General features: G+C 43.3%; 2 protein-coding genes across 3 annotated transcripts in view; one reads left to right on the top strand and one right to left on the bottom strand.

Annotated features, from left to right (window-relative positions):
• The first annotated feature begins 158 nt into the window (after window positions 1-158).
• On the top strand, window positions 159-21,748 carry LOC307074594 (carboxy-terminal domain RNA polymerase II polypeptide A small phosphatase 1-like). 2 transcript variants are annotated; one of them, XM_079734806.1, is made up of 7 exons: window positions 159-511; window positions 5,643-5,785; window positions 6,260-6,361; window positions 6,803-6,859; window positions 7,313-7,405; window positions 17,199-17,384; window positions 17,922-21,744. In XM_079734806.1, exons 1-7 carry the CDS (start codon window positions 298-300, stop codon window positions 18,048-18,050), a joined length of 924 nt encoding a protein of 307 aa, XP_079590932.1. In that variant the 5' UTR covers window positions 159-297; the 3' UTR covers window positions 18,051-21,744. The 2 variants fall into 2 exon arrangements, with proteins under 2 accessions (XP_079590932.1, XP_079590933.1); XM_079734807.1 differs by lacking the exon at window positions 6,803-6,859 and having other exon boundaries at window positions 17,922-21,748.
• A 1,427-nt stretch (window positions 21,749-23,175) lies between these two features.
• The window catches only part of obsl1a (obscurin like cytoskeletal adaptor 1a), a gene marked incomplete at its 5' end in the record, with an annotated part of 31,668 nt that continues 30,295 nt past the window's right edge, over window positions 23,176-24,548 (bottom strand). The window contains one exon of the mRNA XM_079734246.1: window positions 23,176-23,905. Coding sequence (XP_079590372.1) covers window positions 23,628-23,905 — 278 coding nt within the window. The 3' untranslated portion in view covers window positions 23,176-23,627. The remainder of the gene's footprint in view (window positions 23,906-24,548) is intronic.

Here is a 24,548-nt window from a genome sequence, read left to right as displayed (position 1 = left end):
ATAAACGGGTTGTTGAAGTCATATAAGACAGTAGTAACGAAGTTCTGACAACTTTAAGGGGCCGTCCTACAAGTTGTATACCTAGGAGAAAGTGACGTCTCCGTCCGCGTTCAGACCGCGCTCCGCTTTAAGGGACTTTACGGGGCGCCCTGAAACCGTCCAGCTCCATGTTTGTGTGTTGAAATTGAAAGCGTTCAACTCCATGTTGAATCAAAGTTGATAAGTACATTTTTAAATGATTTATGATACTCTTAATCCGTGCTAACAATGACGAGTACGTAATCGAATGGACGCGATATGCTTCGTGCGCATTTTTCCAGGAAGTTCGAGCTTTTGCGTCTGTTATGTTTAACGCAGTCCGGCGTGCGGGGAATATCGGCGAATAGAAAACAAGACTTTTCGGCAAACTTCGGTAACTCGGGATTAAAACTTGATGTCATGGCCAATCCGTCTTCTATAATAACGCAAGTTAGTTGCGATGAAGAGGCGAACAAGGCGGCCCGCGAAAAGGGTAAGTTTGCGTTAACTTTGCGCGCGACGCGTCACGGTTGTTTTAAACGAACTTCCGAACTCGCGGAGCGGCGGCTCGCTACAAAGTAGCGCTGTTACAATGTTACGCTTCTACATGTTTACACACACACACACACACACACACACACACACACACACACACACACACACACACACACACACACACACACACACACACACACACACACACACACACACACACATGCATGCATAACCAGGATGACTGTGTTAAAGATAGTTTCTCAGATTTCACTTCTATTAAATACATGAACTTCAGCAGATATGAACTGCAAACATACGTTTGACTAATATTAAAACCTCGCATAAAGAAAACAGTTGCATTATAGTGCAGTGAAAGTATTTAACATTCGAAACGCCTCCAGGTCCTGTAGGCCTGTATGCATCTGTGGGAATGAGATGGTTTCCGGAATGCAGCCTGCTTTGCACACTGGCCTACTGGTTATATACAGGGAATAATGCAACATACTATAGACCCTACTGGTTATACACAGGGAAGAAAGCTACATGCTATAGATCCCACTCACTATTATTATAGCTTATTTAAAGGTTTTATCAAGTAGCCCGTAACTAGTGTGTAGAATTGGTAGGCCTAAAAAGCTATACTGTTGTGGCATTCAAGGGTTTACTAACATCTCAGTTTAAATCCGCATTGGTTCATCTCTTCACACAGATATGAGAACTACTTTTCCAACTATCACCAATGATAATGCACTACACCAAATGAATAGTGTACAGAATCATTTCTAAAATAGTGTTGAAAAATACAGAGCAACTTTTACATTTCCTTGTCTTTGATCAGAGGTTTTTAACTAAAACATTGTGTAGCTTTGAATGCATTCGTCCACAGTTCGGGACAGTGAGGTCGGGGAAGGTGTTTGTCCGGTGGCTGGTGACACCAGGGCCCAGTGACTGGTTAAGAAGTGTGTGCTGCAGGGTGGAACTTTCTCCATAGTCCCACCGCTGTTACATAACGCTGGATTTGTTTCTCCTAGTAAACACAAGGCTGCTCGCTGGTGGGGCTCAATGCTGCCTGCCTATAAAACTCAGAGTAACGTGTTCTGCTGCTTTCAATAGTCGCCCTGTCTGAGTGTTTAGGGGTGTTTAAAGAATCCCGTCTCGACTCGTAAGAAAGGCCAGTGATCCGAGCTATCGGTTAGAGTTAATAACAAGCCTCTAGAGTTATATTTGCATGTGGATGACACGCCTGTCAATCATTTGGCATGAAAATGAATAGACGGAAGAGAACAGAAAACATTCCATCCACCGAATGAGGATAAACGGGCCAGCTTCCGGAAGACATTCCCTCCAGGAGATAGTTTATCAGCTTATCAGTTGATTATCAGGACATAGCTAGAGAGTGAGGCGCTGGGATCAGAGGTCATGCAGGGGAAAGGACACGCTCAGAAATCGATTCCAAAGTTTCTGTTTAGTTCAGAATTACTACTAGTTCTACTGTACTGTAGTACTACTACTACTCTACTGAACGAGTACTACTACTGTTACTACTCCTTTACTAGTACTACTGCTACTTTACTTATACTATACTACTACTACTACTACCACTACCCTATTGTAGTAGTACTACTACTACTACTACACCAACAGTACTTGTATTGTGATTTTAATGAACCGTTTGTTTAACTTATTGTTCCTCACCGATCACTTGAACAGTGATACGTTCTGTGGTAGTAGATTAAACAGGGATAATGTTTGTTCTGCCCCATATCTTCAGTTAGTGACATAAAAGTGGCTTGTTATGTTAGGTCAGTGAGGTCTGCATGTATGAAGGATGTGATGCAATTGATTTAATGCATTGGCGTACTGAAAGAGGAATTTACCAGATGGGGCATAATTGTTTACATTTTACGCGTGTGTGTGAGTGTGCACGGCATGTGTGTATGCATGTTTGTTTTTGAGTACGACTGTGTGTGTGTGTGTGTGTACGTGCACGTGTGTGTGCACAACGTGTGTGTGTCTGTGTGGTCAACTTGTGGGTGTGTGCTTGCATATGTGTGTGTGTGTGCATATGTGTGTGCATAACGTGTGTGTGTGTGTGTGTGTCATCTGATCTGACATGCCTTGGTGTTCGAGATTACTTGTGTGTGTCTTCTGTGGCGAGTCAAACTGCAAGGTCACGTCCTGGCCTCTGCAGAGAGCTATGTATGCTCTCTGGGAGTTCTGTCTCAAGTCATTTGTATAAGTATGTTTTTCACACTTTGAGGAACATTGATGAAAAAACAGAAGCAGAAAAGTGGGCATTTTGTTTTAATGGCAACGGTTCACCGCGTGTTCAAACAGATCATATTCTTCTTCTTGTATCTCATGTCAGCGTTGCCTTTAAAGAAATAACTCAATGTTTTGTTTTACTTTGACGCTGAACACGAGGTTGCTACAGTACTCCGCAGACGGTCAAGGTTTTCTCTGAGCCGTCTGTTCGCGCTGAAGCGGAGTTTCTCCACCACAAACAAATGTGTCAGAATCCTAGTTAGACAGTAGTCTGGACGGAGTTAATGAGTGATTTAATATTCTTTTCTAAGGCACATTCCAACCCACAGAACGTACCTCAAACTGCTTTTCACTCACACCAAAAACAAAACAATAGTCAAAGGAATAAAATTAAAATTTTATATGGTAATCTACCAAAACAGTAAGTTAATTCAGATAAAAAACTATTGGAAATGACTATAGGTATCCACAGTGACACTGTTATTACCTAGTTAAAAGTAGAATTAAATAAGTCAGCTGATTTCAATAAAACAAACAAACACACTCAAATAACCCCTTAAACAAAGCAATGTCACGTGTAAGCATATCCCTAAATGAGCTCTGTAACTGTACCTTTATCACACATGTGATCTATTCCACAGCCAGCAAAGCATCCGAGAATACTCCTCACACACATACACAGCAGAGCCAGGGCCTCGCTGGTCCTCCAAACCCAAGGCCCCTTCCTCACTTCCTGCCCTGATATGCTGCTGTTTCCTCTTCCTGTGCACCGAGACCACCGACCGCAGAAAAGAGGCCAGGTTCATAGTGAGGTCTTGTCCAATAAGGGAGAGGAATGGAGGGGGAGAGGAGGAGGAGGAAGGAGGGGGGGGGAGGGGATGGGGGAGGAGGAAGAAGAGGAGGAAGAGGGAGGAGGGGGAAGAAAAGTTGGAAGGGGAGGGGGAGAGGAGAAGTAGGGGGGAGAGGAGGAGGAGGAGGGGGGAGAGAAGTTGGAAGGGGAGGAGGAGGAGAACAAAAAACACAGGGTGTAGTGTGTTGGCAGCCTGGTCACGTAGCACCCAGAGAGGAACAGAGGGACTCACTTGAAATGACAAACAGTTTTAATTGGCTCTTTCTAACTCTTGAGCAACCTTGAAAGAGTGTTTTAGTTCCGGGTAGATGGAGGAAACGTGTAGCCTGGCTATTACCAGACCGAGCCAATCGTAGATGCACGTTGGTCTGGGGAAGCTGCCGTCATTTTCTTCAGCACAAGAGGCGTGATCAATGGGCCTAGTTCAACTGACTGTACGCGAATGGCTGCTTGCCGTCGCTTCCCTGTCGTCATTGTGTTAAACCAGCCAATAGCGCGCCAGGGGGAAATGACAGCTTGGTGTTTGGCTCCCATAAAAACGTATCGGAAGCTGAAAGAAATGTATTGCTCTTCTCCAGACCCTTGTGCAGGGCGAACTAAATTTGCCGGAAGAATTGGCGGGGCTACCCAGGCTAGGAAATGTGCCCTTGTTCATGTGTTTATTGGTGCAGGTGTTGTGTGTTTTACCGTAGTGGTGACAGGGAGGGAGTCTCTCAGGTCCGGTACGGGAGAGACCTGGGGATAGGGGTTGGACCGATGACATCATTGTTATTGTTTCGCAAGCTGCCTGTCACGTGCGGAACCAGCCGAGGCCGGGGAAACCAGGAAGCAGGAAGACCATTTATGGACAGGAGAGTCCTCTGATGTTATCGTTGACGTTTGATGAATTCTTCCACTGCTAAAAATAGGAGGGTATTGTTAGCTGAGCGGTGGAATGAAAAGGAGTGGAGAAAAAAAATATTTGTGCATTGCATGAACTGATCTAAAATGGACAAAGTGATAAAGGCAGAAGTGGCAGCAGTGTGTGTGTATTGTTAGATATTAGCATCCACTACAGTTCAAAAGTTTGGGGTCACCCATTCAATTTCATGTTTTCCATGAAAACTCACATTTTTATTCAACAGTTTTCAGCTGTTTTCTAATCATCAATTAGCCTTTTAACACGATTAGCTAAGCAATGTACCATTAGAACACAGGAGTGATGGTTGCTGGAAATGGGCCTCTGTACACCTAGAATAGACATTTACCACATTTACAATGCCTAGACATTTTCTGATTAATGTAATGTTATCTTCATTGAAAAAAACAACGTAGTGTATATCGGACTATATCTTTTCGAAACATTTGATTGTTTGGGGATGTGAAATCCTCTGAAATGGGATGGAGGAGGCTCAAACCAACAAGGGCAGACTGTTTTTTTCTAAACACCAACATATCAGATCATTCAGTGTTCCTCTAAAACATTTCACGATGTGAGACTACATTAATTGTTCCTCCAAACCATGTTTACATGCTGTGTTCCTCTTTTGAAAATGTCAGACTATTTGTGTGCGACTAAAACATCAAATGTTTCAGAGTTCACTTGTGTGCCTCTAAATGTTAGCATATGTCAGCATTTCTTTCTCCCTAAAACATTCCCACCAGAATATTTATTATTTTCAAATTTTGCTAAACCCAAACAATCTGTTTTCACGTTCGATTTTTATAGAGAATACTTTTCATGTGAACATTTACTTACGTACGTACGTACGTAACAGCTTATCCAACCTCTTTCCCAATAACTTAACCCCCTCCCTTTAAGAAAAGTATCTTAAAAAAATCGTGCGTGTGTGTGAAATTAACACTCTATGGTCATTTCCTGGCCTTAGATAAGGAATACTTCTCCTATTTTGATGTTATATGGTAATAATCTAAATACTTCAACCCTAAACACGGAACCAGGTTAGCCATTAAGGAGTGTGTTTGTACTGGCTCAACCCCACCGGCTGGTGTCTGACGGTGTTGTTCCCCCCAGGCTCCACCTCCTCGGTGTCCAGTAAGAAGCCCAGGAGCCGGGGCCTGTTCTCCAGCCTGCTGTGCTGCCTCTGCAAGGACCCGCCGCAGCCCTTGCCCGTCAACAACAACGCCCCCCTCCTGGTTGAGGAGAACGGGGCCAAGGTGAGACCCCGGCTTCACTTCACCTCACCTCCTGAAGGGAGGCCCCCGCTAACTTGGTAGCTTAGCATGCCAGGTCTTATCTGGCGAAGGTTTCCCGCCCTTTTGTAGGAACACTTGGACAAAACAAGGAGCGTGTTCTTTAGTTTTTGATTAGTTTGTGCAAATAGTGTTCCGGTTTCAGCTGGCTGGGAGCATTGGTCGCAGACTTCGTTGATTTGGTTTGTGAGGTAAAAGATTACTTGACCCCGTTCAGAATTTATAAATTAGAAGCTTGGAATTGTTTTTCTTCTCCAATTCGAGCCACCAGAGGCTGCTAGTGGGGCGACGTATAGAGTCCAGGTTTAAAAGATAGCAGATTGTATTATACCTTTAATAATATTCATATGGTTACATAAGTGTACATAATGACACCTTTCAAATGATGATTTCAGAGGTTTTTCTTGCTTAAAGATTTGCCCTGGTTTATTTTATAAGGTCCAAGTCAAGCCGCTGCTGCCGTCAATCAAATCTAAAGATTCCGGAAAGATCTGCGTTGTTCTGGACCTGGACGAGACGCTGGTCCACAGCTCCTTCAAGGTGACAGCAAAATGGCCGTCATGGAAAAGGGATACAAATTCCCACAAATTCATTCAGTTCGTTTTTTTTACAGGAAATCTTGGCACAAATTTAGGACATTTATTTTGTTTAAAACATTTCACAAGATCGTTACACACCACACAATACACAAAGCCAACCTTTGACGTGATGACTTCTTACAGACTTCAACATGTTATTCTTTAATTGATCTATTTTTCTTATTTATCTATAACTTCCCTCCTAACAAGTTTGTAGCCTCCAACTGAAGTCACCAGTTATAATAAGAAGAGTCAAACATTTGAATCAACATGATCTCTACATATTATTTTCTATCTATAGCCTTATCGGGAGAGAAAACTATTCTCAGCATTTTCCTACGAATGCCATCGTGTGAATGTGCCTTTAGCTCATTTGAAATTTACATTTTACTTTATTTACCAGCCGGTAAACAACGCTGACTTCATCATCCCAGTGGAGATAGATGGGACGGTGCACCAGGTATGGTCTTCAACTAAACCTTTTAACCTTCTCTGATGTTACATACATATGGAAGGAAAAATTACAGAAAATGAACTCTGGGTGGTTGGTTGGTTTTTGAAGAAGCAGTGAATTCTGGGCCGGGCCTGGTTCAAGTAATCCAGGATAGGTTTGTTCTGACAAGCAGTAAAGCCTATTCAGGATGACTTGTTTCAGGAACGCCGCCCTAACTCCTCGGAAAACACGCCACGGAAAGACGAGAATCGAGACCAGGGGTCTCTACCCCCTGGGTAACCTGGACACAATGAAGGAACATTTGTGTTTAGTGTTTTTTTTATTCTGTTGTGCTGTTGTGTTGTGGTCCAATCTCCTGCAGTTCGGCACTCAATTTCACAAAACAAGGACATCCAATATGAAGGTCACTCGGTAATCCCAACCTCTTGTTCCCCTCATGCCTGGTCTCCTGTGATCCAGGTGTACGTGCTGAAGCGCCCCCATGTGGACGAGTTCCTCAAGAGGATGGGCGAGCTCTTCGAGTGTGTGCTGTTCACCGCCAGTCTGGCCAAGGTAGGAGCCAACCGCCTCCTTCCTTCAAACCCTTTCCGACCGCCGGGCCTCGAGCAATCGGACGGTCACATGCATTTACACAATGAACTTGTTAATGGAATGGAACGGTTAATGTACACAATGAACTCATAGTGGGAATGGAAGGGTTAATGTGCATAATGAACCCATAGTGGGAATGGAACAGTTAATGTACATAATGAACTCATAGTGGGAATGGAACGGTTAATGTACATAATGAACTCATAGTGGGAATGGAAGGGTTAATGTACACATGCTATGGTGGATCAAATGCACATGTATACAATCAATGGGTTGATTACTTGTGTATGTATTGAATGATTGCTTCATCATTAATGCACGTCACTTGGCACTTAATGTACGCACTTATTGTATGTTGTACGTCCTGGCAATTATTGTACGCCCTGATTGTATGTCGTAACTATGGTGCTATCCATTTGTATGGTACACCAGTATGTCCAACCTGCTCCAGCCAGAATGTGACGTAATTTCCTGGCTTGCAGCACTTATAGCGTTCCCGTTTCTCATTGTTATTGTTAGCTTCATTAGCTTCTTTAGCAAACCAGCTCGAAAACAAACAACACAACTTGACATTGTATTGCACGCACAGCAAGACCGTGCAATGCATAAATTGGTGACCGGAATAAAGTAGCAATGTAATCAAGTGTGTAAGAGCATTTAAAATCTACATTAAAGGTCCCATGGCATGCTACTTTATGGATGCTTATATATAGGGGTTAGTGGGCCCTTAATACAGTATTTGAAGACGTTCAAGAAATTCAGCCTTGGTGCAAAATTACAGCCGCTACGAGCCAGTCCCACAATGAGCTTTCCATAAACATACTGTTTTTTAGGGGCGGTTCAAGGTGGAGGGTGGGGGTGTGGCCCTGAGAAGCTTGCGGCAGCAGTACCATACGCTTGTGTTTACAGTGGATGTATCACAAAGGTGAGGCGCATACAGCTTACAGCCAGAGGGGGGCTCCGGCGGCAGACAATCGCGGGCAAAAATTTTCCTCCATGTCGCGGTTCATGTACTTCAGGGAGTCAAAGCCAAAGCTCCTTTCCCCCTATTCCTTCTTAACCATGGCTGAGATAACCCCTACTACCAGTCTCGTTGTCGAAATACCAGAGACGTCAGAGAACCCGACGTTTTATGCGCCATAACACCAACAGCAGAACGGTTATCCAAATAACAAAGAAGTGTTATTTGGATAACCGTCGTAGCTCATTGTCTTATTGGCAGGCCAAAATCTGGGCGGGCAAAGCAGAGTAACCAAATTTGAAATCGGAGCGTCTGAGCTTTCATTTATCTAAGGCGTAGCAGGATACCTAGTGCCCATTTTACCTCTAACGCCATTTCTAGCTACTGGGGGACCATAGGCAGGCTAGGGGAACTCATATTAATGTTAGAAAACTTCATTAAGTGACATCTTCATGCCATGGGAACATTAAAAAATGACCGACGTGGTAAAAATACAAAGAAAAATATAGTTGCAAGCAACCAGGACGGGGTCCTACTGTATGACTGCTTGACTGTATGACCGACAGTATGACCGTTTGACCGACAGAATGACCGACAGTATGACCGTATGACCGTATGACCGACAGTATGACTGTATGACTGACAGTACGACCGACAGTATGACAGTATGAACGACAGTATGACAGTATGACCAACAGTATGACCGTATGACCGACAGTATGACTGTATGACCGACAGTACGACCGACAGTATGACCGACAGTACGACCGACAGTATGACAGTATGACCGACAGTACGACCATATGGCAGTATGACTGACAATATGACCTACAGTCATAGGCGCCGGAAACTATGAGGCCGCGGGGCCAATAGCCACCCCACTTTTGTGAAAAAAAAAAAAGTATATATATTTTTTTAGCCTGTATTGATGAACTATTTCGTTTCTTACTAATGTTTTGGCCTAATATTGTTACTATACAAATGAACAGAGCTTCGCCTCCCCACGACCTTATATTGATTGAGTCTAAAACGTTCTCAACGATTCAGCCAATGAGAGTACTACAGCAGGTAGCAATTGCGTTGCCATGGCCCAAGGGTAAACAAATGATAAGGCACCGCCACACAAGTTAACTAACGATCGCTGTAGGCTTCCATATGATGCAAGCACTTTGTTTTCTTTTTATTTTTCTCTACATCACAATTGCATGCAATAATAAACTATTGTTTTTACCTACCATTACGAGTCTCGTTTGGTCTAGTAGGGAATTCGCACAATGGCTCTGCTGCTGCTTGTTTATGGCTGGTTCAGACTACACGATTTCAGCCCGATTTTGCCCCGATTCATTCGTCGCAGACAAATTTGAAATAAATAAATAAGTAGGTTAACATATTGACTAGACAAACGGCAAACTGACAAATTATATTTTTCTATAATCTCCCTGCTTCTGAAATCTCCGCCCGGTGCTCGTCCACTGGTTTTCCATAAGCATTCCACTGTGCGATCATCCCTGCTGCATATGCTCTCACACATTGTTGAAATCATATGCTGGATGCTTTACTCTTTCTTTGTGGCTTTTAGTTAATGATCGGGCTATTGTAAGACCACGTTGGCTATGTTCGCTGACAACAGGGGACATTTCATAGTGGTTGGACATTTTAGCGAGCCGTTTTTGTCAGGACGCGGAACACGCAACTGAAAATCGGAATGACATTACAGCTCATCCGCGCATCTCTACTAACTAGACTTATTGCACTACGCAGAGGACCGCCATCATAATGCCTAGTATAGGAACTCGGAATCCATTGTTATTTACACTTTCTTGCTGCCTTGATGCTGCGTGAAGCACTGCATTAAACACGACCAAAGTTCTACAGTCAAATCCAAAAGCCATCTATAATGATGATGATGAGAATTATGATGACAATGATTACAATGAAGAAGATTATTATGATGATTCAGTGTGTACTTTGCGGTGACGACACATTATTTGGATCACAACGGTGCTGCAGCGCGCCGCTTCCTATTGGTGCTAGGGGTGGCAATTGACGTGCGTGAAATGCGCACGCGGCGCTTCGACGCCGGTGTGTGGCCGGCTTTAGGATGATGAGGTGTCACGCGCTGTTCGACACATGCACGCGCATTTGGCCCCCCCACCAAAGAAATCATTCTGGCGCCACTGCCGACAGTATGAACGTATGACCGACAGTTTGACAGTATGACCATATGACCGACATTATGACCATATGACCGACAGTATCACCGACAGTATGACTGTATGACCGACAGTATGACCATATGACCGACAGAATGACCGACATTATGACTGTATGACCGACAGTATGACCATATGACCGACAGTATGACCATATGACCGACAGAATGACCGACAGTATGACTGTATGACCAACAGTATGACCATATGACTGACAGTATGACTGTATGACCGACATTATGACCATATGACCGACAGAATGACCGACAGTATGACTGTATGACCGACAGTATGACCATATGACCGACAGAATGACCGACAGTATGACTGTATGACCAACAGTATGACCATATGACTGACAGTATGACTGTATGACCGACAATATGACTGTATATGAGCCAAAACTCAACTGTTCAGAGTTCACTTCGACTCTGCATAGCTACCCAGCCCCTTCAGGCCACCATTGTATGTTGTACGTCCTGGCACTTAATGTACACACTTATTGTACACACTTAATCTACATTGCACTTATTCATAGTACTTAATTGTGTAACATCTGCAGTAGCTGCTAGCAATGCTGTACACGGAGAATGGGTTAGCCTAGTGATTGTTAGTACTTGCACTTGGCTCTATGAACATCTTTACTGTACTGACAGCGATATATTGTTTCACTTCTTATGACAAATGTACTTATTGTAAGTCGCTTTGGATAAAAGTGTCTGCTAAATGCCCTAAATGTAAATGTATGACCGACTGTATGACCGACAGTATGACCGTATGACCGACAGTATGACTGTTTGACCGACATTATGACCATATGACCAACAATATGACAGACAGTATGACCGACAGTATGACCATATGACTGACAGTAAGACTCTATCACCGACAATATGACTGTATGACCATATGACCGACAGTATGACTGTATGACCGACAGTATGACCATATGACTGACAGTATGACTGCATGACCGACAGTATGACCGACAGTATGACCGTATGACCGACAGTATGACCGACAGTATGACCGTATGACCGGCAGTATGACTGTATGACCGACAGTTTGACCGACAGTATGACCGTCGACTGCCAAGGGCAGATTAGAGTATATTTTGAGAAATAGATGTCTTCCGTACATGGAGGTATGGTGAGCTTGGTCGGTAGGGTAATATGGCATTGGTATGCCATAAGAAACAATCACCAACCATGTTTCTAAAGCATACTGTGTCAAAATGCACTGGCAAACGGATGTTAGCGAAATTACGTGTGTACCACTTTAAGGCCCAGCCGGCATTGTAGAGAGGCCGTGGTTCAGAAGGGAGAACTTCAAACAAATGTTTTTTTGTTTTTTTTTCAGATATAGTCTTCAAATTAAGGTTGGGCGATCGTCTACAAGCTTCCATCGTCCGATTGCGTCCCCTAGCGATTGGGGGGGGGGGGGGGGGTCGCTGATTTATCACATTATAAAATTGCCTTTTTATTTTTCTAATTTTTTCTTAAAAACGATAAGGATGGTCTTCCCCTTGGTCCAGCGTGAGCCTCCGCTGATTTAAGTTTCGATACGTCGGTGCCGGTGGTGCTGTCATATGTCGGTGTGTCTCAATAGTGAAACCTGGGGGGGTGGTCGTGTTGTCGTCAATATCACCGTTTCATGGAACGCCGGATGCAACTAACTCCGCTCATTCACTTTTTTTTAAGCTGATTTATTACATTATAAAATTGCCGTTTATTTTCTCATTTTTTCTTAAAAACTATCAAGGAGGTCGTCAATATCACTGTTTCATGTAACGCCGGATGCAACGACTCCTTTCTACTACTTTGAGTTGGTTTCATTGAAGCCGTCTGGTCAACCTCTGACGATTCAACCAATTAACAAATCTAAACACTTGTATCTTCAATAATATCTCAACGAAATCTTGATAGCTTTTATACTTTTTTCAGAATCACAGTTTTAGTTTCTTACCTGCATAGTTTTCAGTTGCTCTCATTGATTTCCTTTGACGCCAGAGCGTGAGGACGTTCATGCACACACACACATACACACACAATAGCTCCGCCACATATCCGCGTTTATTGACACTTCTGATCCGATTAGAAGTGGAAGAACAGCTCAATCGGAATAAAAAATGATCATATATACTCCTCAATCGGAATACAATTTTCTGATCAGAATAGAATTCCATGTCCCGGTAACTTATCAACCCCAGCATGTCCGGTTGCTAAGCGACGTCAACGTCTTTGGCAGACTATTTCTCTGCTGATCAGTGGCGGTTCTACGTCCAGTGACGCCCCGGGCGAGACTCCTTCCGAGGGGGGGGGGGGGGGGGGGGGGGGACGACGACGACGACTTTGGTCCGTCTGTGCACGGCACCTTCACAACAAGCAGGTGCACCTGCAGCCGTAGGGGGCGCCAATATGCCAATTCCCCACACAATTAACTGCTCGTGGCGCTGTCACACCAAAATTGTACCGGGGGCGAAAATTGTACCGTCTACGTAATCTGCGTTTGAAAATTCCAAACCTGCCTGGCAACAGACGATCGCGTCGAACGATGACGTAGGTGAACGATGAGCGTCACAAGACGAAATAACATTAAACAGATAACACTTATTTTACAAATGACATTTATTAGCGTTGCTAACTTTATATTTGTATTGTAATTAATTGTTTAACCACATTCAGCTCGTAAACTGAGTATTAACACAAGCTAGCTAGACTATGATACACTTTAAACACTCAGTTTACTAGCTAAGTTCAATATAATACAAATATAAAGTAAACACAAGTGTCATCTGTATTATGTTATTTCGTCTTTGGCAACATGAGCGCAAATGTTTTTTGAAACCTGCCTGGCAACGGACAATCGCGTCGAACGAGCCTACGTGTTTTGAATGCAATGCTAGAGCTGTTTAAACATCGGCGGTATGCATGTATTTCACTTTAAAATGTATATCTCTGCCGTCTTTGGCCTTATTGCTATGAATTTAAAACCATATAGTCCCACAGTCACCTGGTACATGTCTGCTGAGTTTGCAGATTTTACCACTGTCGGCACCAAAGGAGTTAATGTGTGGGTGTTTGGTCAAGTTGTGGTCACTGCACTAGATCCAAATGGTCTGACCGTATGGGTTGCAGTGTGAAAGTTGTTCATCATGACAAAATGGTGCATGTATAACAAGTTGAATGCAAAATGCACCTTCCTAGTGGTAATGGCAGCCTGTTGATAATGCTGAACTTCAAGGCCTTGTTATAGCGCCACCTATGTGTTATTCTTGCCCATCTTTTGATTCCATTATTAATTTTTACGAGTTCTACGAGCCTGCCAATTTTCATAACTTTTGGAGCCAAAGTCAGGAAAATAATAATGAATATAGCTGCGAGCAGCAATGTGGGGGTCAAGCAGAATAGGACTCAATAAACTAATTCTGCTGGACAGACGTAATCGTCTAGGTGGCTAAACGATGACCGTCTCAGTAATTAGTTATAACGACAGCTGGTGGAATGAACTACAGCATTATAGTACAAGTCAATGTTTACAAAATGGAAAAATGACCCCACCTAGTGGTAAGGGCGCATGACAGAACTCTGCCTCCGTCTGCCTGACAGAACAAATCACACAAATACATAGGGGTATTCGTAACAATATCCCTAACAGAGACACAATGTTAACCAGCATTCGTTCTTGAGGTGGTTCATGAAGCATCTAATCCAGTATGAATTGCAGTTTACATTGTAAGTGGGCGGAATGGTAAATAAAGTCATTGTTGCATTATATATGCAGTGTCTACCCTTTAATGAGCGCTGTTCAGCGCAATTAACATTGATATAAATGAAGTAGTGTTCTGATTGTATGCTGTATGTCAGATTGACATGATGATTTAATATGATTGATATGTTATCAGTTTTACATAACACAGTATATGAAGACCATGATAAAATGCATATGATTAGATATAATTTTACTGACAATGAAAGCTATTGGCAAATGGTTATGCAATGAAAATACATTGAAGTTGCTGGAATAGTGGACTGTAGTAGACTTGCTGCTAACAACACACCGCTAAAAGTCAAATGTCACCAAATTATTTGGGCATCATCAGGATAGGGTCATAAGACTATGAGCCAAGTTTGGTTAGGATACATAAAGGCCTTGCCAAGAAATGAGCTCACTTCCTGTTTGACATCCCCCTGAGTTCAAAGGTCTCGTCATGAGTCTATGTACCAAGTTTGGCTATGATATGTAAAAGAGATGCCCAGAACAAGCTTACTTCCTGTTTGGCGGCTTTGCCGTCAAGTTTGATTGGCTGTCACGGCCAAAAGGTTTTGAATTTGAAAAAGCTGTTTAACACATTTGTTCAGCTTGGTCTAAAAATTATATATGGCAAGTTTCATGATGATTGGACATAATTTGTGGCCTGTGGGTATGTACTATTGATTTTGACAACTATAAACATGGCGGCCAATTTCTGATATTGCCATGGGAAATATTTGATAAGCTACATAAGGTGGTCTGACAGTATCAGCAGACATTGAAAATAAGTTTGATATGTACTCATGTGAAGAGAGAGGAGTTAAAACACGTCTTCCTTAATTACAGCGCCCCCTAGAGGTCAAAGGTCCAGGACCAAATTCATTGAGTGTCCCCATGATGATTTCATGGGTCTATGTACCGAGATTGGTTATGATAATGCCAAAGGGCTGTTGATAAATTGGCTTACTTCCTATTTGGCCAAGTTTGGTATGGATACATGAAGACCTTGCAGAGATATGAGCTCACTTCCTGTTTGACGCCCCCCTGAGGTCAAAGGTCACCAAATTGTTTGGATGTCCCCAGAATGATGTCATGAGTCTATGTACCAAGTTTGGCTACGATATGTTAAGGAGATGCTGAGAACACGCTTACTTCCTGTTTGGCGGCTTTGCCGTCAAGTTTAATTGGCTGTCATGGCCAAACGGATTTGAATTTTAAAAAGCTGTTTGACACATTTGTTCAGCTTGGTCTGAAGATCATATATGGCAAGTTTCATGATGATTGGACATAATCTGTGGCCTGTGGAAATGTACTATTGATTTTGACAACTTTCAACATGGCGGCCAATTTCTTATGTTGCCATGGGAAATATTTTATTATCTATATGGGGCGGTCTGAAAGTATCACCAGACATTGAAAATAAGTTTGAAATATACTCATGTGAAGAGAGAGTAGTTAAAACGGGGCTGCTGAGATATTGGCTTACTTCCTGTTTGGCGACTTCGCGGTCGAATTTGATTGGCTGTAGCGGCCAAGCGGTTTTGAATTTGAAAAATCTGTTCGATATTTTTTGTCAAGCATGGCCAGAAGATCATCTGTGCCAAGTTTCGAGATGATTGGACAAAATTTGTGATAGGAAATACATTTAGAAGGTTTTTGACATAAACCAAGATGGCGGAAAGTCCATCATGGCGCAAAACAACGAAATAGAGTGTGTTGAACTCGGCTTGTACCAAGAAATCCAATGATACCTTGTTTGTTAATATTGGATGAATGGGGCAAAAGTTATAAACATGAATGCATGTCCAACTTTGACCTGTTGGTGGCGCTAGAGCTCAAGAGCTAGCGACCCCAAATCTGCTTGATGGGATCATGGGACTGTTCTGAATCAGTGTGCCAAATTTCACAATTGGGCAATTTGGCACACGGCGTTCTATGGGCTGCCATAGACTCCCATTGAAGGATAATAATAATAGGAAAACATACGAAAAACAATAGGTTGTCTCGCAGCGTCGCTGTTTGACCCCATAATATAGTTGCAAGCAACCATAACGGGGTCCTACTGTCTGATTGCATGACTGACCGTATGACAGACAGTATGACCGTATGACCGTCAGTATGATCGACAGTATGACCGTATGACCAACAGTATGACCTACAGTATGACCGACAGTATGAATGTATGACCGACAGTTTGACTGTATGATCGACATTATGACCGTATGACCGACTGTATGACCGACAGTACAATAAGGTTCCTACGGATTTCGTAGGACCCCTAATAATAATACTAACGATTACAATAGGGTTCCTACGGATTTCGTAGGACCCCTAATAATTGTCTTTACGGGAGCAGCCATTTTTGTTGTCGAGTCGTACGTTCAGCTTCACTGAACTTGGTCTACTCTCTGAACTACGAGTGGGAAGGTTAATACTATGACCAAAAGGGGGCGTGCCTCCTTGAAATGCTGCAAGAAAGCTGGGAGATTTACACCTTACGACTCTTACGGACGGGCGTACCATACAAATGGATAGCACCATTAGTTATAGTACTTAGTTGTGTAATGTCTTACCCTAGCTATCTTTGTTGTATACAGGGAATTGGTTAACCTAGCTATTGTTGTTGCTTGGCACTTGGATCTATGAACATCCTTACTGTACCTACAGCAATATATTGTTGTTTCACCTTCTTCTGACAAATGTACTTATTGTAGGACGCTTTGGATGAAAGCTTCTGCTAAATGCCTTGAATGTAAATGTAAATGAAGCTGAGAGGTCTTCTTCCTCGTCTTCACTTGACACCTTCTTTCCTCGCGGTGCGCTCCAGTACGCCGACCCCGTGTCGGACCTGCTGGACAAGTGGGGGGCCTTCCGCAGTCGCCTGTTCCGGGAGTCGTGCGTCTTCCACCGGGGTAACTACGTGAAGGACCTGAGCCGGCTGGGCCGCGACCTGGACAAGGTCATCATCGTGGACAACTCCCCGGCCTCGTACGTCTTCCACCCCGACAACGCGGTACGTCACGCACACCCGGTCAGAATCAGAATCAGAGTTGCTTCTATTATATCAAGAGTACAATTCTTATGCTTAGTTCCTCAACAGTCACATAGCAGCAACCAAACAAGATAAAGTAAATGAAGATAAGTCAAAATAAAATATGTAAAAAAGTTAAAATAGGTAATAGCATTGATCACAATAATAGTACAAATAGTATAAAGTAAGTAAATTAAAAACATCGGCTCTCGTGTTTTTTTACATTTTCGTATGAAAATGCGGTTTGAGTTTGTTTTAAATCTTTCCATACGACACTTTTATTGACGCCATTGTTTATGCATTTTCGGTCATGGTTTTGATATGTGGCTTATTAAAATCGATCAAATTGGTTTAATACCGAAATAATAAGGCTACGCTAGGCTTATCAGTATTCCCTAACAGTAGAAGACAACTTTGACTCTTTAAGAAATACTTTAAGAATTTAGCTTTTTATTTTTGTTGCCTGGATGCTAAAATCTATTGCTTAAAGCTATAACCGGCCATCTTATTTGTACGCAGGTGCCTGTGGCGTCGTGGTTCGAGGACATGTCAGACACGGAGCTGTTGGACCTCATCCCCTTCTTTGAGCGTCTGAGCAAAGTGGACAATGTCTACACTTTCCTCAAGCAGCACGGGGCCGATAGCTAGCAGTTTTAGCTAGCAACAGTAGCTGGCAACATTATCTAGCAATATTAGCATCTCGATCCTGGAGAGAGAAAAGAAAATACATTTCCTAGTCTACACATCTTTTAGACAACATGAGTCCAAGACAATGTGCTCCACACAAATGCCAATCCCTGAGAGAGACCTGAAATCCAAAGTGAACCCTCTTTGACAGTTGGAACTATTAACGCAGAGGTTTTCACTGCTCAACCACCGCCCCCTGGTAGTGGAAAAACATATATATCACTGCCAGCTCACTCCGCCTTGTCGATTCCCTTTCGAAACCTGCCACGAACCAGCGGATATAAATGCATGCGTGGACGCACGAATGGATCTTCAAGGACAGCGAATCAATGTCATCGTTTCTTTGAAATTCCTATAAGTTCAGAGTAAGGTAGTATACCTTTTAAACAGACAGTGGGGTACCTGGACGTTACAATCCCATGCGAATGAAGCACAAATCCGAAATACTGGATTGATATATAGTCATTCTATGGACTGGTTATTGTAGATTGAATAGGTGGATAGATTGATTGTGTCAATGCAAGGATGATTGTGGGATTGGGTGTTCTGTTGACATTCAAAATTGAAATATTTGTCAAAATTTAAAATATATGTCAAAATTGCGTTATTCGTCTTGTTTCCATCTGTAGTTTTCTTACTTTGTTAGTTTTTAAAAGTCTCTTGTTGTCCTTTGTGTTGGTCATGTATTATAGTATAGTTTTTAGTTAAGCAAATGTGATTTCAATGTAACACTCGTTAAGGATAAATATGTGGTCAACATGCTGTTTGCAAACTATCCCAATTTAAAAAAAAAACTAAAGTCTTAACATCTGTGTCAAAGCTCGATTCTTAGGCGTTATGTTGAATAGCAATAGGGTTTATTAAACTCGCTTGACGCCATAAACTGGACAGCACTTTATGGAGCTAATCTGTAGATCTGTTTTTTGTCGGTTGCACATGTACTCGTGAGACAGTTTGTTTATTGCCGTTGTTGACTTCAGCACCAGCATCAAAAGGAACCGGGTTTCAATGCGGTTCAGGGTTCTTCTGTCCTTCAGATAACGATAGATATACGGTCCAAACGGACGCTAACTTAGGTGATAATTACACTAAAAGTGCAATTACTGGGCCATTACAGTTCAAAGGCTGCATTAACAATGTGGCCTTGATTGTTTTGGATTGGAAAGGTGTTTCAGGTTAACAGATGTTGCAGATTAATGATTCCAGAAATTAGAGAACTTGAAGGGTCCTGATGGGTATTGTACGACTTTATACATGCGTATAAATGTGTATATATGTGGGTAAATCTTTCTGTTCATGGCTACCATTGATTTGGACGTCAGCAGGTATTTGGCTTGTCACATGACCACAAACAAAACTTGAATTTAAGGACTGCATTTGAATGGCAATCAAAAGTACGTTGGCTTTTCTTTAACATAATGCTAAATCCTTTGTCCCCTTGTTTAGGTAAGTTATTCTGATGAACCTCCTGTATATAATGTTGTGATTTCTCTCTCACGGTGGTACTCACGGTGGAAACAACTGCATTCTCACTTTTGGAGCTTTGGGCTGGATCGCAGACAGGTTTACCGAGTAAAGCCACTACGGTGGCCAGCAAGGACAGATATTCAAAAATACTCAAACTCAACGATTATTGTTCGGTGTCTTAAGCATGCAAATTCCTGTCAATAATTTTTTGGTTTCTTTTAGAATGACACTGATTGTATTTCAAATAGTTTGCGACAAATGGAAATGTCATCTTGCAGGCACTCGTTGTAGCCAGTCCAATAGTCACAATGTAAAAGGTTGCTTCATGCATAAATATCTCTAACTGGTGGATGCCAGCAAGTATTTAAAAGGATAGAGATCTTCATGTGGAGCACAAGTCCTGCAACTGTGCTTGTGTATTTTTTAGGAAAGCATGGCGATTTTGAAGAGAGGTTTGATACTAGAATTCATGAACCTCAAAATCGTGCATCTAAAAAAAGAAAACATTTTTGACATTTAGGGGCCCATTGGCTGTCCGAACTACTCATCTAATATGTTGTGTATTTAGTTGTTGCGCAGTTACAACGTTAATATATGGATCATTGGTGGTATCACTGGGACCATGATGAAAACCCACCTAACCCTCATGTTTTTCTGTTCTTTTTCTCTTTTTTATACCAATTTGTATCAAAAGTAATTTTCTTTTCCATAAATTCTAAATCCCCACAGAAAGTTGCGATGTTGTGCTCTTACTTTGAATTCTCTCTGGTAGATCCGATCATGTGATGATCTCAATCACCAATGGACATCTCCTGATTAATGAACAATTGATACAAAAAGGGTTAGAGTTCATCACATGCCGACATCAGATATTGGAAGAGACATGTAGCTTTCGGAAATTAATATATAGCAATAAAGATCCTTCAATTCGTGCACATTTCATTATGATTATAATTACCCTTTAAAATAATCAGATAACTAAATAGAACCGGTAAGGAATTAAGTTTAAGGGCTTTGTGTTGGGAGACAAACACTGTATGGCTGTAAACCCAACGTTTGAAAGTACTTATTGCAGTGTGATCTTCACCACCATCACCTTGCATTCCCCATGTGACTGAAATCTCCAAAGTGATCTACTTTGCGCATCAAGGGGAAACATGATCTCTTGTCATACTATACCCCAAAACAGCTCTACTTCTCTACATCGGAAACATCTACCAGGGAAAGGGAACATGATGCCGAAACCGAGGCTTCAAATCAACATGATCATGTATACAGGACCGTTCGTTTCTCTAGGAAGGTTTTAAACAGAAACCTCTTCTGTCCTGCTCCTCATCCAAGGTCCCGAAACCAAACCCAAAACCCAACTCTGAAGCCAAACCCTAACCCAGAAGGATGCAGCAATTCATGATTAGGTAGTTAGAAAGCATTAATTAAGCATTTTGTGTGAGCTTACCTAAAGTAAGGACTATCTATGGGTTTCTAAGCATTTATAAACTCCCGTTTTACTTTGGTATGTCTGTCTTGTTTCTCCCCATGTCCTGTCAAGTTTCCCTCCTGTGTGATTACTGCTCCCTCCCCTAATTTGTTTCAGCTGTTACTCTATGCGTGTCCTGTGTTTGGTATTTAAGCCCTTGTCTTTCCTTTGTTCCTTGTCGGATTGTTGTGGTTGGTGGTGAGTTGTGTCCTGTGTGTTACCTGTGTTACCTGTGTTCTCGGTGTTCCTTGCCTTTTGCGTTAATAAATTATCCTTTACCTGAACGGTCTGCTATTGGGTCCTACCTGCCTGCCTGCCACCCGCCAACCGTGACAGAATGATCCGACCATCATTGGACCCAGCGGATGCTCTTTTTGTTGGAGGCTGTGTTGAGGCGTACGTGCAGCGCTGTTGCTTCAAGGCCCGGGTTGGAGGGTGCCTTACGGACTATCAGAGTGGGGGTGGTGAGTTTGGTGTGCCATCCAGTTCCACATTTCTCTCCAGCCCCTGAGCTGACTCCAGTCCCCGAGCCCAGTCCGGTTCCTGAACCCTACTCCTTTCCAAGGGTGCCCCTCTTCCAGATCTTCCAGACCATCCAGAAGGGCCCCGACCCCTATCTTGCCTTCCAGAGGGGTCCCGCCTTCTAAACCTTCCAGAAGGGGCCTGCCCTCTACCTTGCCTTCCAGAGGGGTCCGGCCTTCGAAACCTCCCAGAAGGGGCCCGCCCTCTACCTTGCCTTCCAGAGGGGTCCCGCCTTCTAAACCTTCCAGAAGGGGCCCGCCCTCTACTTTGCCTTCCAGAGGGGTCCCGCCTTCTAAACCTTCCAGAAGGGGCCCGCCCTCTACCTTGCCTTCCAGAGGGGTCCAGCCTTCTAAACCTTCCAGAAGGGGCCCGCCCTCTACCTCGCCTTCCTCCAGAGAGGACCTGCCCTCTACCTCACCTTCGTCTTCGCCGATGCCGGCCGACTGTTGGTCTTCGCCGTTGCAGGGCTCCAGAATTGCAGGCCTCCAGAATTTCTTTTGGGTTCTTTCCTCCTGGCTCCCCCCCACCCACCCTATTTGGGTTTGACTTTCTTTTTTTTGCATGTCGTGGGTCGCCTGGTAGTCGACCCTTAAGGGGGGGGGTACTGTCATGGTCTGTCTGTTTCCTTGTCTTGTTTTGGTGTTTCCCGTTTTACTTTGGTATCTGTCTTGTTTCTCCCCATGTCCTGTCAAGTTTCCCTCCTGTGTGATTACTTCTCCCTCCCCTAATGTGTTTCAGCTGTTACTCGTTGCGTGTCCTGTGTTTGGTATTTAAGCCCTTGTCTTTCCTTTGTTCCTTGTTTGATCATTGTGGTTGGTGGTGAGTTGTGTCTTGTGTGTTTCCTGTTTTACCCGCGTCACCTGTGTTCCTTGCCTTTTGCGTTAATAAATTATCCTTTACCTGAACTGTCTGCTATTGGGTGTTACCTGCCTGCCACCCACCAACCGTGACAAACTGCCTCAAATAGGCTACAATTGCAGCGGTAGAAAGTAGAAAGACCACTTTAGATGAGCTCACAGAAAGGACTTAGCTATTGGTTTATTAGTTAGTAGTAGCTAATTATGAATTTCAGCATTTAGTGTTTATAAAGCATTAACACGTAAAGATTGTTAATCAGCACCGAATGCTTCATAAATGATATTAACTGTCATTATCTTATATAACTGAATGTGAATTGCTTACTAATTCGTGTAGGAATAATGCTTTTTAAATTCTGAATTCCCCGTTTGGTACTACTTTCTCAGTCTTCAAAGTTTGTTATACACAATGTACTAAAGTGTTCAGAGTGTCATTGGTGGAATCTACTGTGCACAAAATCTTAGTGCTCACGTTTGAAAAGTCGCACAAGGTTATTGAAAAGCTATTTTCCACGACAGCAGCCTGAATTTGTTAAATTTGCAAACATCCATTTTAACAGAATCCCTAATAACCTTTACAAAAAACAGCATCACTCACATGTAATGGAATATAAATATATATTTTTGTATCGATTTTATTTTCCAACCCTAATAAATGAAACAAGAACATACAGAAAACGCCAACTAGAAACATTTTAAATGGCCCAAAAAATTCAATCCGTGTAAAAAACAGAAAGGGCAGGGATGAACTTTGATTGCATAATTTAGAATAGTATTTTAAGGTTTAGCATTCAGATGGTGTTTAACTTAAAACAAACCTCTCATGGTGTTTCACATTCAGATCGTATTTCATTTAATCCAAACCTTCAAACCTTTCGTCTTTTACCAGTTTTTCTTGAATAATAACCAGGTCATCCTATGGGCATCCCTTCCTAGCCACAACAACCAGCCACACCTCCACTTTTTCACGTCATCCACAAGTTTTTTTCACTTTCAATTTCCCCCACTGTCTCCCCGCTGCTACTCCAGGCGGACCCTCAGGGTGGCCCTACTCCAGGCGGACCCTCAGGGTGGCCCTACTCGAGGCGGACCCTCAGGGTGGCCCTACTCCAGGCGGACCCTCAGGGTGGCCCTACTCCAGGCGGACCCTCAGGGTGGCCCTACTCCAGGCGGACCCTCAGGGTGGCCCTACTCTGGCCGTCCCTCAGGGTGGCACTACTCCGGGCAGACCCTCAGGGTGGCGCTACTGCGGGCCTTCCCGGTGGTGAACCGCACCGCGCCGCTCATGTCCTCGTCGGTCCGCTTCAGTGTGAGCTTGTGCACCGTGCCCTGGCTCTCCACGCGCACCAGGGGCCCGGACTGCAGCACCTCCCCGTTCAGCGTCCAGGCGGGCGGCTTGTCGATGGCCACCGACACCTCGCAGCGGAAGCAGGCTGCGTCAGGGGCCCTCACCTCCACGTCCTCCAGCTCCCGCACCATCACCAGCTCCTGGGCTGCGGTCCGCCAATGAGAACAGAGCTGTATTAAAACCCCCGCTTCAACCAATAGCATCCAGCTGCAGCCCCGAAGCCGGGCACTGTGTTGTGGCAACAGCATTGTAGTGTGACAATGGCACTGTGGTTTGGCAGGTCGGGTTTTTTCTTTGTGTGTCTAACAATGTACTAATCGCTGTATAGATAGATACTATTGATAAGCAATACATTGAGCTGTGTGTTGGAGAAGCTGTTTGATGTATTGGTATACGTTGGAGAAGATCTATCTATCTATATATCTATATCTCCAAGATATAGATATATCTTGCTGAGAAAAAAAAAGGGGCTGCAGCTGGATGCTACTCGCTTCAACGGAAGCCGTTGCTCGCGCTCCCCTCTATTGTCACGTTGGCTAGAACCCCAGATTTTCTCCAGATTAGTGCATTCAAAGGTCAGATTGGTATCAGTGTTCTCGTTAGAGTCAGGGAACCCAGACAGAAAGCCCTTTCCCAGAGTGCCGGGCTGTTCCTCTAGTGTTTGTTGTTAATTGTCATGGCAAAATTAATTGCTAAAGCCCCCTGCTCTTTATTTGCTTTGTGATGGCCAAATACACACAAATTAACACTTATTCACTTATGTAACGGTGTTCAGTCCGTGGCTTTAA

This window comes from Pollachius pollachius (assembly GCF_949987615.1).
Source record: "Pollachius pollachius genome assembly, chromosome: 4".
NCBI classification, from domain to species: Eukaryota; Metazoa; Chordata; class Actinopteri; order Gadiformes; family Gadidae; genus Pollachius; species Pollachius pollachius.
Note: the sequence above shows the minus strand (reverse complement) of the source record. Positions and strands in the feature narration are given on the sequence as shown.